The sequence below is a fragment of the Phyllostomus hastatus genome, unplaced genomic scaffold, assembly GCF_019186645.2.
Source record: "Phyllostomus hastatus isolate PE091 unplaced genomic scaffold, TTU_PhHast_1.1 phas_contig_29, whole genome shotgun sequence".
Taxonomy (NCBI): Eukaryota; Metazoa; Chordata; class Mammalia; order Chiroptera; family Phyllostomidae; genus Phyllostomus; species Phyllostomus hastatus.
In genome coordinates this window covers 46,075,522-46,094,001 of record NW_025333835.1, presented here as the reverse complement: position 1 = coordinate 46,094,001, position 18,480 = coordinate 46,075,522, and the positions used below count along the sequence as shown (strand labels likewise).

The 18,480-nt window shown below is 53.8% G+C and overlaps 1 protein-coding gene across 7 annotated transcripts in view; it reads right to left on the bottom strand.

Moving 5' to 3' along the window:
• The window catches only part of NBEA (neurobeachin), a 446,461-nt gene that overhangs the window by 152,221 nt on the left and 275,760 nt on the right, over window positions 1–18,480 (bottom strand). For all 7 annotated transcript variants that reach the window (XM_045839137.1, XM_045839139.1, XM_045839138.1 and 4 more), the window contains one exon: window positions 14,536–14,679. In XM_045839137.1, coding sequence (XP_045695093.1) covers window positions 14,536–14,679 — 144 coding nt within the window. The remainder of the gene's footprint in view (window positions 1–14,535; window positions 14,680–18,480) is intronic.

Genomic DNA, 18,480 nt, shown 5'->3' with positions numbered 1-18,480 from the left:
TTAACCCTTCCTGACTTTGGGGACCTGGCGTTACAGTGTCTACGGGGGGCACAATCCCAGACCAGCAGGCCTTCCATCTGTCTATTCAAAAGCCTCGTTTCTTTTCCAAATGAAAGTAGTTGGAAAAGGGCAGCATCTCAGGAGGCCAGGGCACTGGTGGTCCCGCAGGCTCTGCCCCAGGGGAGAGCATGGTGGGGACTGAACCTCCTAACTTTGCTGAGTGGGGTGGGGTGGGGTGGGGTGGGGGCTGGGTGGGACGCACACCTGCCCCCACCACCCCCGGAGCAACACAGGGCTGAAGGAGGCCGCCCGCAGCGGGCCTGTGAGTGCAGCGATGGGGCCCAGAGCGCGGTGACACAAGTGGACGGGACGAAGCCCCTCCCGGCCCCCGAGGCCTCCACAGTCTCCCCCGCCCTGGCCTAAAGTGGCGGTCAAAGAAAGGATGAGCGTCATTCACAGGTTAGAACTGGGAATATACCATGTTTAAGGAATACTGACCCATGACTGTCTTTGACAGAAGGACAGGGACAGGACTTGCTGTTAATTCAAATGCTAATTTAAAACCTGAACTAGAACAAAGGTCGGTTCCCAGGCATAACAAAAAGAACCTTTGAAAGAATAACTTCTTTTTAGAGCCACGGGACCTTTAATCAGCTGAGATGGTAAGCCTAGGGTAGAAAAAACACATGTTTCATATTTGAAAGGGGACTATTTATCAAATATATTTTAAAAGTAGATTGTTAATAAAACACTCGCAGGTTTAGATGGCTTTACTGAAAACACAACCCTAAGCCCAGAAACCCCGAGACGCCGACTTTGCAGCAGAACCCGAGCCTGGGCTCACACCGCTCTTCCACACGCAGCCCTTGCACACGCAGCCCTTGCACACCCAGCCACATGCTTCTGCTCCCAACTCGGGACTTGGAGGTGCCCCTGCCCTCGTGCCAAAGGCTGCCAGCAGCGCCAGGGGCCGGCAGAGCTGGGTCTGCTGCCCACCGCAGTGCGGGAGAGGGGGCAACAGGGCGACGCTGGTGGAGGGCGTTGGGGGCTTCCTGTGGGGCCTGGCTGTGGCCAGGGCTAGGGGAAGGGTGCAGGAGGGAAGTGGGACGTGGCCGTGGGCGGGCCGGGCCACGAGGCAGGGGCCTCTCTCTGACTGGGTGTCTCCACAAACCTCACCTAAAGGGAGCGAGGACGAGGCCCGGGCTCAAGCTGCCACTGGCAGAGAGTGGAAGTCAGTCCTGGCACTGGCCCGGGAGGGGCCGTGGGTGTCTCGGTGGTTTTCGCTCCTGCTCAGACAAAGTGGTGGAGCTGGGTTTTGCCTCCCATCACCGTCGCGTGACCCCGTCTGCCGGCCACGTCCTGTGAGGTGAGGTTCCGGGGGGGGAGCGCGTGGCCTGGCTGGGAGCCTCGCCAGCCCTGAGGGGCAGACCCGCTGCACAGGTCAGCGGCTGCCTGCCTTTTTCTCAGCAACAGGAATTCTTCACTGGGGGTGGGGATGGGATCCAAAGCATTCTGGCGATCAAAAGGCAATTTGTGGCAATTAGACTTTCAAAATTAGATTTACAAGTTGCCATACAACGAACAAGAAAAGAATGTACAGTATATGGGGACAAAGAGTTGAAGTTAATTAAAACTGGCATCGTTGTAAGTAGTTGGTGCCTTCAGACTGGCAAAAATACAGTACACGGGAAATGGCAGCGTGTTCTAGAATCGCCTGAATATTTTCTAAACTTGGTTGAATATTAATAAAAGTTTTATTAGCTCTATGGATTCTGTCCGACCTCAATTACTCTGAAACCACATGTTCAATTTGCTTTTGGAACATGTGAAATACTATTATTTTAGGGTATAAACATGGACTAATCTTTGTACAATTATTAAATTTAAAATTCTGACATTATTTAAAAGAAATGACAGTGGGAATCCTTTATTTTTAGAGCAAAAGAATATCATTCCAAAAAATGTTAAGGCAAAACTACACACATTTTCACAGTTATCTCTATAATGTGATACAATTTGTAGGAAAATAACTCTCGGCCCAAGAGCCTGACCGCACCTGACACACGCATCACTGCATCACTGCCCCGGCGCACGCCGTTCCCCGTGGATCTGGAGGAACGCGAGCGAGCGGTGACCGGAGAGCAACTGGGAGCCAGCCACTGCCGAGCTCGGGGGCGGGGGGGGGGGGAGCTCTGCTGGGGAACCCCAGGGAGGCTTCACTGGGCCGAGGAGGGAACCGAGGGTCTGTGTTCCCGCCTGGGGCGGAGGGGGCCTCGGGGGAGGCCGGGGTGGTCCTCGCCGCCTGGGCCGCCGCCCAGGAGGGCCTCTGGGCTCCCTGGGCGCTCACAGGGCTTTGGGGAGGAGGCAAACGGGGCAGCACAGTCTCTAGTCGGCGACGCAGCTCTTTGGTGCCGGTACTGGTCCCAATACACTAGAGCGACGGTCCTCTGAATTTTCAAAGCCCTTTCTCGCTCGAAATGGTTACAGAACGATCTTGTTTAAGTCTCGAAATTACCACCTGAACAACTACCGTATCTTTCGGACTGTAAGGTGCACCCCCCCAGTTCGGGAGGAATGATGGTTGTTAGTGATGCTGCCGAGTTCTGCTTACATTTACATGGTGAAGTATTACATCATTGATGTTATTGAATATTTTACAACACTTTTTGCTTCAAAATTTTTTTCCTATTTTCCTCCTCTAAAACCTCGGTGTGTCTTGTCGTCCTGAAAACACGGTAATAGGGATACATATCCCAAAAGTCATGAACTTAACCCTCTTCAGTATTATTCCCTCCATCCCTAACTCACACACACACACACACACACCCGGAATGATTATAAACACTCTAGAAACCCAAATTTCACACTACACAACTCACTGTCCTTAAGAAATGGCTTCTGGTCCCCTTTGGTGACTTCCTTTTTGACAAGGACAACGGGGATTGTGTTTGGGAGCTGGGGTTTGGACAGAGCAGGGGAGAGCAATGGGCGGGGGGACAGAGACAGCTGTAACTGAACAATAAAAGATAGTAAAAATTTATTGACTTCAGAGGGAGAGCGCGCGAGGAACCCTGATTTGCTCCGCTTCCTGACGCGTCACGGCTGGCTCTTGCATGCGCCCACCGTGGGACTCAGCTGCACCCTGGCTGTGGGGCGGCGCTCCCTCAGACTGGGCCGCCCAGCGGGCCGTGGGCGGCTTCTGAGCAGCACCTGCCCTGGGGCCTGGGGCCGAGGTGAACAGTGGGGGCCACCCCTCCCCGGGGCCTGTTCCCGTGCGAGGGGAGCCGGGGGCTCAAGCGGCAGGCCCGCCCGCGGGGAGCTCGCCCCAGGGCCATGGGAGGCAGACAGGGAGGGCGTGGCCTTCCGGCGCGGCCACCGAAGGCTGCATTTTCACAGTCTCTGCCAGTCAGGGTGGACGTCTCCTTTGCACTGATGTCTGAAACATCCTATTGAGTGCTTATAACAAATAATTTTGAAAGGTACCGAGAGAGACAGCCTGGCAGGTCTAACTTTAACCTACCGTTTATGATTTTCAACTGATTTGCAGAACAGATAAACCAACAAAAAGTAGCACGTATTCCACAGCGGCAATGCATTATTTTTGTCCAGGAAAAAGCTTACAAAGCATGTACACTCCAAGTAAAATATCCCTGGAATTACTTTCTAGAAGAAAAACATACTAAAAAAAGAAGGGGTAGCTTTAATGCTCACTGTGGTAATTTGCCTTGCCTTTTGATTCCATCGGTGAGCCGGCCTGTCATCTGTGTTTCTCATTATGTCACATGTAGCTCAACATATGGAATACATTTTTCACTTTCTGGAAGAGCACTGACTCTTTTATGGCACCAGGATATCGTTTAATGACGGAGAAGAGTCAATTCCTGCTAGACTCGATTAGTGCCTAAGCCCGCCGTGCTGCTGGGGGGCTGCGGGTCCGGGGACCACGTCCTCGCGGCCCTCGGTGGGACGCGGGCCTTCCTGGGCACGTCTCGGCCGCAGCCCCGCCGGTGCCTGAAGACAGAGGCGCCGCCCTCGCCTCGTGCCGTACTGTCACAGGGCGTGGGGCCTGTCACATGGCGTGGGTCTGGGTTTATGGGACTGAGTGTAAAAACTACACACACCTTTGCTCCACGGGCATGTCACAGGGAGAAGATCACTTAAAATAGCAGATGGCGTGCTTTACATTTTTCTGAGGTTGATTTCAAACTGTTCTTTAAAATATGAAAGACAATGCACTTCAGAGAAAGCACAACTTGAAAACGTGCTGCAAGCCAACGACAGTGACAGTGTTACTGGTTCCTCTAGCTGGATCCCACGCCACTGTCTCCTTTCAAATGATGTGACTTGGTAACTGCCACACTCGACCCAATACGCCAGCTGCCCCCTCCCCGTAAACGAGGTGCTCGGACACAGTTAACCCCACATTCACACAGGCAACAGGGGACACTCACTGGTTCCAGCACTGAGGCAGAACGCAGTGAGGGGTGAGACCTGGGCGTCACCCACACAGACTGCTCTCCAGGGCACACGGAAGACACCCGGGGCGACTGGGACAGGAGGGACGGGGTTAGCCGAGCACTGACACAGCGAGAGAAGCACTGCCGCCGCCTCGATGGCGAGGACACGAGACCTGGCCTCCAGCCTTGGGAGGGGGGCCCGAAGTCGGCGCATTCCCGTCGGGTCCGCTGCCCCCGACGAGAGAGGGCAGAGAAGCACCGCAGACACGCGCAGCCCGAGACGGCGTCCAGCGTTCTGGGCTGGAGTGCAGCAGGACGGGACCAGGCGGAGGTGCCCGAGGGAGCTGTGGGCGGGCAGGATTTGAGCCGTGGCCGTGAGGGCGAGGCTGCGCTGAGCCCGGGACAGAGTCTGAACAGGAGGATGAAGAACGGCCGGGGACTGGCACAGACGGGGCAGTGAGACGGGTGGAGAACACTCGTCCCCTGGACGTGATTTTTAAAAAATATATGGTTTTTTCCACTCTTTCCAATGACTCTTTATTTTTTAAATTGAATTTATTGGGGTGACATTGGTTAATAAAATTATACAGGTTTTAGGAGTTAGGTTCTCTAGTTCATCTATTGTGCTGTGTGTTCAACACCCCAAGTCAGGTCGCCTTCCGTCACCGTTTACCTCCTCCGACCCCCGTCGCCTCTGGCGATCTGTCTGTGTCCATGAAGTTTTCTCTGTTTTCTTCACTTAATCCCCTTGCCCCTCTCACCCAGCCCTCATACCCTCCCCTCTGACAGCGGCCAGTCTGTTCTCTGGATCCATGAGTCTGTCTCCACTTTGTTTATTTTGTTCAGTAGACTCCACATATAAGTGAAATCACGTGGTGCTTGTCTTTCTCTACTGGCTTATTTTCACTTGGCATAATATCTTCTAGGCTCATCCATGCGGTCTCAAAAGGTAAGATTTCCTCCTTTTTACAGCCAAGTTGTGTTCTGTTTGTGAATGTACCACAGCTTTTTTGCCCACTCATTCACTGACGGACACTTGGGCTGCTTCCGAATCTTGAATATTGTAAACAATGTAACGAACACAGGGGTGCACATAATCTTTCAAATGACTGTTTTGGGTTTCTTGGGATATATTTCCAGGAGTGGAATTGCTGGGTTGTGAGGCAGATCCATTTTTAATTCTTTGAGGCGTCTCCGCACTGCTGTCCACAGGGGCCGCACCCATCTGCGTTCCCACCCACAGTGCACGAGGGTCCCCTTTCTCCACGTCCTCGCCAGCACTTGTTTGCCGACTTACTGATGTTGCTGATGACAGCTGCTCTGACAGGTGTGAGCTGATAGCTCGTCGTGGTTTTAATGTGCATCTCTCCGGTGGTAAGTGATACTGAGCATCCTTTCATATGTCTATTGGCCATCTGTATGTCCTCCTCGGAGAAATGCCTATTCAGGTTTTTTGCCCATTTCTTAATTGGATTGTTTCTTCAGTGTTGAGCTTTATAAGTTTCTTGTAAGTTCTGGACATTAAGCCCTTGCGGCTGTACTGGTGAGCATGTTCTCTCATTGAGTGGGCAGTCTTTTCATTCTGCTGCTGGTTTCCTTTGCTGTGGTTGGGTGTGGTTAAAATGGGCCCTTGGGCGCCACGTGGACTCCGGAAAGACTGAGACGCGGCGTCCCGGCTTGAGTCCAGAAGCACACTGGAGGGCCTGCTTTAAGTTCCCATGCTTTCCTTCGTACACCCAGTCCACCCCCCCCAGTGACCCACCCCTTCCTCTGGGCCCCATGGCCCCCTGGGAGGCAGGCGCTTCAGCCCCGCGTCTCTCCACTCCACACGCCCACTGTGGTGCACCTAATGCACGTGGTTTGCACATCTGTTTTGCCGGGACGACCACACCCAACCTGAGTCAAGCTGGGCTCAGACAGCAGAGAGCAAGGACCCAACAGGTGCTCCCAGCTCTTACACGTTTACTCCGTGCAATCACTTTTTTCTCTATGGAGCTATTGTGTTTTTACTTCACTTAAAAATAATGCTGGTAGCAACCCACATCGTTAATTTGTTGGGTTGCAAACACTGATGGAAGAACATGAAAGCACCTCTGTGTGGTCATGGTAGAGGCACCATGGCATCTGCACTTGGCGTCCAGGCCTGCAGACAGGGCGATGCCCGGAGTCACGGAGCCGTGCCGCCAGCAGCCGGCAGCACTGTGTCCTCCCGACGGACGTAAATTAAGTCTCCCAGCTTCCAGGGCCCACCCACACCCCCCTGTCTAGGGCTCACCGACCCCATTTTCCCCGGGACTCCAGCCGCCAGCGAGGAGAGGCTCCGTCTCACGGCCTGAGTTCAGATGCGGGATTTACTGTCTTAGGGAGCTGTCTGTGACGCCCCGTCCCCAACAGTCCTGATTCATACCCAAGTCGAAGCATGCGCACTGCAACCGCACCTAGCTGTCTTATCTGTTAGTGACCGGAAGTCAGGGGGAACCTAACAGGACTTTTGAATTAGAGACAATAAAGAATTGTGATCAGTCATCTTCTGATCAATGAAACTGCCGAAACAGTCGATCTGGAAACAGGTATTTAACAAGCACACAGACAGCAACCTCCGCCTGCCTTCCCACCTGCTGCCGGGGAAGCCCTGGACTCACACTCACTCGGCCGACCACGCAGACCGGCCACGCAGACCGGCGGAGCGGATTCCACCGTGAGGACGACTCGTGCGCTGACCGCCGTGTGCGCACTTGTCCCCGACGCAGGCTGTTTGCTGGGGCACCTTCTTCTGCAGGCGATTGCTGCGGCTCTGCAGCCCCGAGCCACGGAAACAAGATAAGCAAGTGAACGTGGATCTTCGAAGTGCAGGAAGACTTCTCTGTCCCGCGGTCCGGCACTTCTCCCCGAGCGAGCAGAGAGTCAGGCCCGGCCCCCTGGTGCTTGCGTTAGTGTCCTGGCCCCTCGGGGAGGCCCCGGCCCGGGCGGCAGGCGGGGCGGCTCTGTGGAGGGACGCCACATCTCCCCCAGACTGGCCGCGCCGCCGACGTCCCCAGTCTGGGGGCAGGACAAAGGATCCTTGTTGTGCCTTCGCTTCCTCCCAGTGTGACAAACGACAGGACCCGTCCATTTTCAGTATGTGATCAGTGTCCACATTCATACACTTTTTAAAAACCACGGCGCATGGAAGTTTCGTCCCCCCCCAGAAGAGATGTGGTCTACTGATAAGTTAACCGAGTGGTTTATTACCCTATTTTTCATGTTGGTAGTAAGTATGACGATAAATCGGTAGAGGAAGAGCTCTGTGGAAAATTTTCCATGCAGAGACAAAAGCGAAACACAAAAATAAACTTCGACTAGAACACTGCGTTGGAGAGAACAGACCTCATCCCTGTGGTCTGTGAGGCACAGCGAGACAAAGGCCGTCTCATTTCTCAAACAAAGCGAGACTGAATCATGGCTGGCGTCTAATGAATGTAATTGAATGATGTCCTCTTCTCATATTTTAAATTTACAGGGTTTGGTTAGCAGGATGCTTGTACCGGCAAGAGCACTTTAAAGTGTGTTTCGTGGACTGCAGCACCCATGGTTAAAGGAGTAATCCAGTTTTGGAAATACAGAGAAATGGACACAGTAAAGTATCTGCAGACTCTAGAACGGCCTTGTACATGTTATAAAAATACTGGACACAGGCTAAAAAGACTAGATTATTCAAGGTGAAGCTTTTATTTACTTTTATAACTCTGACTGAATTAAAAAATTAAGTTAGAAATTTAAAAATTTTAGCTTTTTAAGGAGTGGGCATGTGCTCAATGCTGTTTCTAAGAGCTCTGTGGGTTCTGTGTTTGAAGCTGCACACGAACCCTTTGGGTATACTATTTATGACTGGCAAAGCAACTTCCTGATTCAAAGAGAGAGAAAAAAGAGTTATAAAGACTCATAAGGCTTTTTCAACATCAAATAGCTTTTATTAAACAACATTTTGATGAGTTAAGTGTGAGTGAGTCGGGGACATATGGATTAAATTTGCCTTGAAATACACATGGGTTTAAAAATTAAGGGGGAAATCCTGGGCAAAATGCGTTTTAGAGAATCCAGAATGTTTAAAAGACATTTTTCCCCAACTACAAATCTCAGGTGAATCCAATTCCAGCTAGGCTCCGTAGCTAGCACCAAGTGAGAGTAAACGTGGAGGAGCCCTTTAAGCGCACTGCCGTGCTGGGGAGGCGCCGCCATCAGCGGGGGCGGGCCCGCTGTGTATGAGCGGGGGGCGGGGGGGGGGCCCCGAGCAGGCGGGTGTGCTCGCGCCGAGGGGCCGGTGCTTGCACCCTTGTACCCCATTGCCCCGTTCAAGCGGTGTGATGAAATCTTCCCATGCGTTGGGCCCGCATGTTTTTAAAATTTCTCCGAAATACTCTTAGCTTTTAGTATTCTGTGGTTCCTGCAATTTTATCGTTTTTCTAGAACCTTGAGTGTTTCCTTTTTCTTGTATACTCTATGTTCTGCTTTGAGTTTACCTAGTACAACTGTGCCCTGGGGACCCGGACACTCTAAGTGAGACCACGGGAAGGCCCGAGTCAGCTGCCTGGTCACACGCACCGTCTGCTGCCGTCCTCGGGGCAGGTGCGCGCCCAGCACCGGGGCATGGAGAGAGGGGGCGGTGGCTGGGCTCGCTCTCCGGGTGACTGTTCCCCATCGGTCTCTGAGTTCCGGAGCCCACACCCGTGAATGGGCGAGTGGGGGGGTCCGTGAGTGCGCTCCAGTGAGGTTCGGGAGGCAGGGACTCGAGGCAGCCTGACCGGGATGGTCAGGAAAGGGCGTCGGGCTGGGGGGCCCCCTGAGCAGCGCCCGTGCGGGCTGCGCTCTGCTCGCCCGGGCAGACCCCTCCTCACCGCTATCCTCCCTCACACCCTCAGCCGCACGCGACGCCTTCTTTGTTGGTGTGGGTGTCGGGCTCCTGACTTGGAGAGAGGCAGGGGCGAGAGAGGAAGGGGAGGTCGACGAAACCACCGACGGAAAAGCCCCGACTCTCACACTCCAGCACTTGCTCCCCGCGAGGCCAGTTCCCTCCGGAGCCGTTCTTTAGAAAGCACTTAACGTCCGCCGGTTATGGTGTCACGGAGAGTGTCTTTCCCATGTGGTGGGGAAACGAGTCTGCGATGGAGTCACAGCGGCACCCTGGCTTGGAGGCGCTGGGTAGAAGGCCACAGTCCCGGGGGGGCGGGGGGAGCGGAAGAAACAGAGACCGCCCCCCTGCCGGAGCCCTGCCGCACGAGGCCGGTGAGGCGCCGTCATTCACCACGTTCCAACTGGCGTGAGCCGACGACCTGGCAATTCAAGCTCAAGGTAAGTTTTGGTTCGTCTTCTGTTTTTGGAACACATTACTGGGTGACCACCGCGGCTCTCCAGCTCACTTCGCCTCCGTGAGCCTGGTCGGTGAAAACCGTCTAAGGGCACGTAACGGTGTTGGAAGACGTCTTCATGGTTCGAAGGCACGTCAGGTAGGGCCGCCGCCTTCAAGGAATTCACAGTCGGAGGGGAGGGAGAAAACGTGCAGGAAAGCATCTGCAGAGCTCTCAAGCGCCTTGAGAGTGGTATCGCTACAATTTCGGGGACGGCTACAGTACAGAAAGCAGCCCGCGCCATGAAGGGCGGGGAGGAACCGGACCCTCGCACCCCGCCGTGCCAGCGGGAACGACGCAGCCGCCTGGGCAGACGGTCCGGCAGGAGGCGAACAGAGTCATTGCTGGGCCCAGCTACTCCACGCCTAGTCAGGTACTTGAAAAACGGAAGCACGCGTTTGCACAAAAGGCTGTACATGAGTGTTCGCGGCAGCGTCAACCACAGTCGCCGCCCGGTGAAAGCAGCCCGGACGCCCATCGCGCAGTGACTGGAGAGGCACAGAGCAGGGTGTTCACGTGAGAGGAACGCCATCGCTGTCGCTGGGACACACACTGCCGTGTGGATGGACCTTGGGGACACCGTGCTAAGGAGAAGCAGCCGGTCACAAAAGACTACGCATTCTGCCTCCATTTACACGAAAGGTGCCGGCAGGCAAGCCCGCGGAGACAAAAGCACGGAAGTGGTCCTCCCAGGCCTCGGGATGGGGGGGGTGGGGACATCGAGGGGAGTGGCTGAAAAGTATAAGGCTTCTTTCTGGGGCGGTGAAATGTTCTAAAAGTAGGGTGATCGTTGCATAACTCTGTGATTATACTAAAAATCATTGAGTTGTGCACTTTACGGGGTCAACGGTATGGTGTATTAATAATATCTCAATAAAGTTGTTGCCAAAGAAACGTTATGAGGTGAGAAGACAGGCCAGTGACTCCGGCAGAAAAGCGTCGGAAACAGCTTTTCCAATCGAGCGGAGACCGCGACACGGTGGGAGAAGAGAGACTGCAGAACAGAGAAGTGTGAGAAACGTTTTACGTAGAAAAAGAAATGTGGACCTTGACGCAGGCCTGTAAAAAGTCTTTTAAGTTATTTAACATGAAATAGATCTGTGGATGGTTGGCAATAACAGCTTACATATATAAACAAAAACATCTTCAAATAATTTACAGAACTGATTTAAGTTCTAATCAGATTAAAATAGATTTTAGATTAAAATCATGTGACATAGACTGATTAAGTTCAATGTTTTGAGTAATAAGCACAGTAAGTTAAAAATTTTAGTTAGTTAAGGAAACTTAGGTCCTAATTCACTTTGCTGAATTAGTATGAACTAAAAAAGCAGTTAGAATAAACTAAGTTAGGTGTTACCAATATTACAATCACTTAATTGATTGTCACACTGTTACGTTATGACGTTAGCCACTTGCGACGATACACAATCAGTCGAGCCATTCCTAACCACACACATTCAACTTGCCTGTTGAGATGAACAGCTTGGGAAGAAAGGGAACTAGAAGTGAAACAGAAAATTACATGACATTCACATCTTTAAAACACTGTGGAATGTTTATCTCCATTAAAATGAGAAAACTCCAAAGAAAATGGAGAAAACGTGAGAGGGCCGCCACTGGAGTAAAACTGCTCCGGACGCGCCACCAGCCTCCTGCAGCTCACCGGCGGTGCTGGGGGAGACGCACCCACGGCCGACACGGATGGTCACGCACACTCACGGCGTCCCGGGTGCAGTGTCAGACAGCAGTGCGAAGGCGGGCACACGCTGAGGACTCTGGCTCTACCTCATTGTAGAAGACTCGTTCGGCATAGACAGATAGATATTTAAACACACTGTTTGGTGTATTTTGGTTCACACCATACACTTAACCTCTCCTGGCCTCCACCCCCCCCACCCACTTGGGACCTCAGCCTGATACCGGCGTCTGGTGAGAGAGGGAGGCCGCCGGCCCCGCCACCGCACACGCGGGCCCTGCCGGCCGCCGGGCTCCCACAGACACGCTGGCTCTTGTTCTCTCCCTTCTCCCCGCTGTCGGAAGGGACCCTACATTTTACACCAAAAATCCAGGGTCAATCTTAACTAAGCTGGCAGACCCCCCACTTTCTGTCCTGACTGGCCCGTCTTCTCCCCTGAAGGCCATGCGCAGCTGTGAACAGGAAGGGGCTCGCGCTGACCAGCAGGCTCAGGCTCACCACCGCTGTCGTGAAAACGGTGTGTTCACGCATGTCAAGTCCGAGGTCTGAACACAACAGTTACCTCCGTGTTTTGGAAGGTGTATTTCTTATCTTAATAACACATAAGCCAAACCATTAAGTCAATGAGAAGACAAACCTGTACTTTTCATCCTGAGGATGGAAAACAGGCCCTTGTTATTTTACCTACGTACACCCAGACACCAAGTCCCAGACGACGTGGTGTTTGGCAGCCCCCGGTCTCCTGGCTGTTTGTCCGCACGCGCACTCCTGCGAGGAGCGCGAGCCCCCTGCACGCAGCTCAGCGCCACCAGGCGGTCTGCAACACTGAGTCACAGGTCAGGACGGCACCGCCAGGCGCACTGCCGTTTCCGAGCTGCGGGAGAGAGCAGTCTGCGCGGGAGTCTGTCAGAGCGACGCAGGAAGCCACACGTTTACGTGTTCCGAACGCCCACGCACGGCCGACTTCTCAACCCCAGGAACACTGCTCTGGGACTCGCCTCCACACGCGGCTTCCCGTGGCGCTGCGGGGTCCCCGCGTGCACGGAGCGGACGTGAGCACTGCGGCTCCGTCCCCGCAGGCCGCCCCGTGACCCTCCCCTCCATCCTCGGACGCCCACCCCTCCCTGGTACCGCCTTCGAAGTCCAGAGTCACACCTGCAGACCGCTGTTTTGCGAACCAACACCAGGACCAGGGAGGGGACCGGGGTTTTAGGGCGGTTTGTGAGGTTCCTCAGACGAGAGAGAGTGCGTGAGGGCCGGGTGCCGATGACCGCGCCCCACGCTGCTCGGACACCAGTGGGCTGGGGCTGACAGAGGCGCGAGGGGACTGGGCTGGTCAGGACTCGGTTTTTTAAGTAGTCTATTTCCAGCATACTTTCATTGCTCTCTAGCTGTTTTAGCTGAACGTCATTTTGGGAATGTTGTCTGTAAGCACAGGCTGACACTAGTAGTCACTCCAGCTACCGCTAAATGAGTGCCTAGTGGTCACTGGATTCCACCTCCAACGCCGCTGGGCAAGCCCCGCCACGAGACGCTTCAGGGCGCCGCCGAGCCTCCAGGAGCCAGCTCGCCGCCTGCAGTGGGAGCGAGGGGCCAGGGAGTCCACGCTGCCCCAGAATCACCAGACACGCCCGTCTGCGGATGCGCGTGAAGAAAGGCAACCACTATCTAGAGAGGTCAGGACTCGTGCCCTCGAACTTTCCCTCGTCTGGCAGGGTCCGGGCTGAGACCGAGGACGGGGAACAGGCCTGCGGGCAGCAGGAGCGAAAGGACCGCACCCGCCTTCGTTTCCCCGCGGCCTCGGACAACATCTGCGAGCTGGCGAAACAATCCACAGGGCCACCGACACCAAAGCAGGAACGCTTACTGAGGAATTCGAGGCAAGCATCTGTTCGTAGATTTAAGGTTACTTTTAAACAGAAAAGATAGTTTTCATGATAAAGAAATGCTAATAACATGGGCTCATCCAGGAGACGGTAGGAGAATGACCTCACTAAGCACTTTCGAGAAGAGGGAGAGTTAAGGCTGACCGATGACGTCATGCCAGTGGAAGCGGAAGCTGCTGAGTGACGGAGACACTGCTGGAGGCTCTCGGGAAGCCGGTGGGCGGCGTCCTGCACGCTCCTGGGCATGGGCACCCTTTCGGGGACAGAAGGGCGACTGCAAGTCCCCTCCTTGGCGGTGTGTGTCGGTCACCCAGCGCCCTCACCGTACGGGCTGAAGTGCAGAACTGAGGTGAGCCTCAGCCACTCTCTGAGACTCCGAAGTAGGAGGATTTACCTTGAACTTGAGATCTAGGCTATGATTCCAGGAGTCCGAGGACCCTCTGAAACTGTGCGCGACCCTGCAGCGCACCTTCGCGGAGCAGCCCGCTCTCAGGCAGTCGGTCTCACAAGCCTTAGGGACCAGCTCTGCCAGACGCCCGCGTCCCGCCCGGGCCCTGCAGATGCCCTCCACCTTCACCTCAGCCTGCGCCTGCGGGGTGCTGAGGGGCGGTGGGGGCGGGGTTGTCTGCGGGTGGTGGGGACGAACTGCGTGGGGACAGAGAAGACAGACACGATGGGAAGCACAGCCCGAAGCGGGGCCGGGAGGGGGGGAGGGGGGGAGAAGAAACGGCAAGTCTGCGGCCAACGGGCTGAGAGGCCTCCTCCCAGCTGCCTGCAGCAGGGTCCCGTGTGCGTCCCTCGGCCTGGCCTCCTGTCCCTCCCGGCGACACAGGCAGCGGGGTGGGGACGGCCTGGGGGGCACACACTTCTCCCAGATTGCAAAGCTGCCCTCTGTTACACGTAAAGTAGGCGCGGTTCGCCCGCTGCTAGGAAAGTGTGCACGCGGCATGCGCGTCCCTCCCTCCAGCACCAGAAACGAGCGCGAGTGAACTAAAAGGGTTCCTACGACGCAGCACAGTCCCACCCAGCCCCTCCCCAGGAGACCGTGTCACATTCCGTGGCCTGGCGTGCCCCCCTCCCCCCACCAGCGGGAGCGGGGCCCCACGCACCTGCCAGGTTGTCGACCTCCTTCTCCTGCAGCAGGCTCACGGCGTCGTCGTCCCCCTCCAGCATCAGCTCCGCCTCCGCGTTCTGCGTCACGATCGCCTGACTCCTGAAGGTCTTCTTCGCCTTCACCACGTCGTCCTCGGGGCCTGGCGACGACCGAAACGCAGTCAGTGAGGGCGCCCTGCGTGTCCCGCTCCCCGGGAGGGTCAGCGCTCACGACAGCCCCCGCGCGGTCCCGGGCTGCGCGGCACCTCACTGCACCGCCGCGGCTCATCTGCCTGGTCTTCGGGTTACAGACGCGCAAACGGGCTGCGCAAGCGACAAGCCTGTCTGGGGACCCAGGCCCGGCTGGTGGCGGAGACAGGGCTCCGTAACCCATGTCCCGGGACCGAAAAGTCTGCATCTCACCAAAAACTCGGGTTGCTGACCGTGAAACTCCACAGTCTTACGCAATCACACCTTTGCGTGAATCAGACGACCAGCTGACCGGCTCGGTTTTGAGAGTGAGTGGGAGCAAACCAGGAAACACCCAAGGGGGGGGGGCTGTTCCTGGGAGGCTTCAGGAAGGGGGGGAGGAACGAGGCACACACAAAATGTACCTGACAACAGTTATTTCTTTAGCGGTGAATGAAATAATGCTTTTTCTCAAGGGATGTCCTGATTTTGCTACTTAAAATAGTACAAGAGGCCGAAATCCAAACACATTAAAATAAGGCAGAAAAATGCAAATATAGCGAAAGTTTACTAAACATTAATAGACTAATCAAATATACTTGAAACTCTCATGGATTTAACTGCTTAATAAGTATTTCAATATTTACATTCAAACACCTGCTTTGGCAGGTAACAATGAATCTAAAATTACCTTAACTGCCAAAAAATTTATATATATATATATATATATATATATATATATAATGTCCAAAAGGTATCCAGCCATAGCAATACGAAAAATAGAGATATTTATCAAAGAGGATACAGGATATGAGAAACATCGTACACAGGACAATGATGCCTCAGTCCCCTGCAAAGTAGGCCCCTTGGGACCTCACACAGTTCTCCCAGTCGCCATCAGCTGCCCCGTCGTATCTTCCTGAATCTCATCGATGGTCTGAAATCTCTTCCTTTTCAAAGGGGATTTTAGTTTGGGAAAAGCCAGAAGTCCCAGGGCGCCAAATCTGGGCTGTAGGGGGCTGAGTCACCTGGGTGATTTGCTGTTTCACTAGAGAACTCCTCACGAGACGTGATGCATGAGCGGGCCCAGAGTGGTGATGAAGCTGCCGACCACCAGTCGTCCACAGTCGCAGTCTTCTGAACGACTGGAATGGCTTGCGCAAAGCAACGTTCAAGCTGAATGCAAAATCTGATGCAGACCCACTGCATTCCTTGCTCAGTCATTTTGAATGCGACAGCCACACAGTACACGTGCTCACTCAACGGTGTCTGTGCCCCCACTGACTAGAACGGTGAAGTTGTCACTGTTCACACAGGTGCATTCCAGTCCTCTCTCTCTGGCTTCCAGGTGACATCCCTGTTGCACCGTTTTTGTTGTATGTTCTTTATGTAAGATACATATATGAAGCTATATGTATATAAATACATGTACACATATGTATGTATATATACAGGGGCACCTTGGTGCTAGTGACTAATTTGTTCCGGAACTCACGATAGGGGCCAAAACAGATGGGTCAGTTTCCCTCATGGGGCAAAGTCACGACTCACAAGTTGAACAAGTGGGAGACGTCCCAGCAAGCGTCGAGTGCTGAAACGTTTCTTCTTGCCAAACTGCGATGAGGACCAGGTATGGTAAGGCCTGAATCGGACGCGTGCTGAGGCATGACTGTGTGTGGGTACGTATGTATGTAACACGTGCCTATTATGCACATTATATGATGTATCATACACACTATATACACACTATATAAAATACCATAACATATATACACACACGTGTGCATAAGATACCTCTACTTTGCATCACTCAACGCTGGACTCCTGCCTGGAAGAAGGTGCCGTTTCCTGTGCCCGGGCTGTAGGATTAGAGCAGAGGCTTCATGGAGTGGCACTCGCTAAGAAGTCTCGGTCGCGTCTCCTTTGGCGAGGCAGATCTGTCCCTAAAAACGGTCATGAGCGCGATGAACCACTCCTGTGTGGGGCTGCCGTGCCCTGGTTCTGCGTCCTCGTGCCGTTACTCGCCGAGCCTTGTGGTGCCCGGGCCCGGGCCCCCCGCATGTCGCAGTGAGGGGCTCTTGATGCGCCCCGGCTCACTACAGGACGCCCACAAGGGCCCGCCTGGGGACGCCAGCCTGGCCCAGCCTTGTCTCCCACGCACACCTCGCTGCTGTAGGCTTCCCGTCGTGCGACGGAGCTGGCCGTCTCTCTGCGGCCTGCACGCTTCTCTCCACCAGCGGCTCAGAGCCGCTTCTGTTCGCCAAGACCTCGGTGGGCTGACTTGGAGGCGGCCCCTCGAGGAGTGGCGGACACGTGCTGCGGGACACGGCCATGCCCCGACAGCTCGGCCGAGGGCCCACTGAGCGCCGCAGGCCGCCAGGCAGGATCCTCTTCTCTCTCTCCTCGCGTCCCCCGCGCCTCCTGAGTCCTGCTGCTGCTGCAGCAGTGCCCGGTGCTGCAATTGTTGGCTCCTCACGTCCACGTGGCCTGGAGGTCTCCGAGGCCAGGACGGCCCTCTGCACTCTCAGCTCTGCACAGGGCCCAGCCTGGTGCAGAACAAGCCCCGGCAAACACTGAACAGGCGAACCACGGAGACGCCAGAGCAACCTCTGGGCGTTTCCTCACCTGAGGACCCCATGAGGGTCCCAGCGCATCTCACGAGACTCTCGGTGGTCCGAGTTCAGGCTGGGGACAACTTGGTTCTTCACGTGAAGTCGCAGTAAACGCCTTTACTATGAGTCAGCCGAGGAAAGCAAATGTTGCCTTGTGTCTCAACAGCGTGTGACTTCCGTCATTAAAAAACAAGCTTTACCGAACTTTTGTGTCATTAAAATTAAAACCTCTGAGTAGAAAGTGAAGGTGAGCTCTGAAACGCATGCTAACCTTCTCCTCTTACCCCCTCTCGTTTTAGAGCAGGAAAGCAAACGTGTCCTCGAAGACCGGTGGTAAACGCATCCACGCCGGCGCGCTGAGCTCCCTGTCCCCGGCGGAGTGTTATCAGTCTGCAGCTCGGTGAACTTCCCGGGGCTCTGGCACAGCGGCACACATTTATCTAAATTAAAGTGTACGCCATGCAAAAGTGCTTTTCAATCACAATATCCTTTATGAATTAGACCTTCATTCATCAAAATTACAGGCAAAGAGAGGTAAGGTCTCCGAGGGCTGTCTCATTACAAGGCTTATAAACACTGTCCTTAGAAAGAACTGGTTTAACACCCAACAAATCAAAATCTGATTGGGAAGAGGATTTATTTGAGATCATCTGTCTTTAGAAGACACGCTGGACCCGCTGCACTGCTTGGCCCTTTCAGCCATTCATCAAGAAATTAACAAGCGAGCACCACGGGCCACCAGCGTGCCTCAGATCTGAAAAGGTGAATTCTGTGTAAGGGGTAGCGTATACTGCATGCTTATTTTCTAAGAAAACATAAAAATGCCATCAAGTTTGTAAGGTTTCAGAGTTTTAACAAAGACACCAAATTATAGATTAATAAAGCCAGATACAAAATTGAACTTAGTTTATTTTCTACATGATGTTACAAATAAATGTAGGAAAGCATTTGATACACATTACATTTCTCTGCAAATATATAATGCTTGAAGCTCTGTATGTGAAAACATTATCTAATATAGAATAAAAGTTCTTCTTTCATGAAAATGTTCTTAATAAACAAGGATCCATGTGAGACAAAATATATTTGAAAAGTGAAATAATGAGAGAACATACCTAGTACTGTTATTTTACTCTACAATATTACTAGTGTAATCGTATT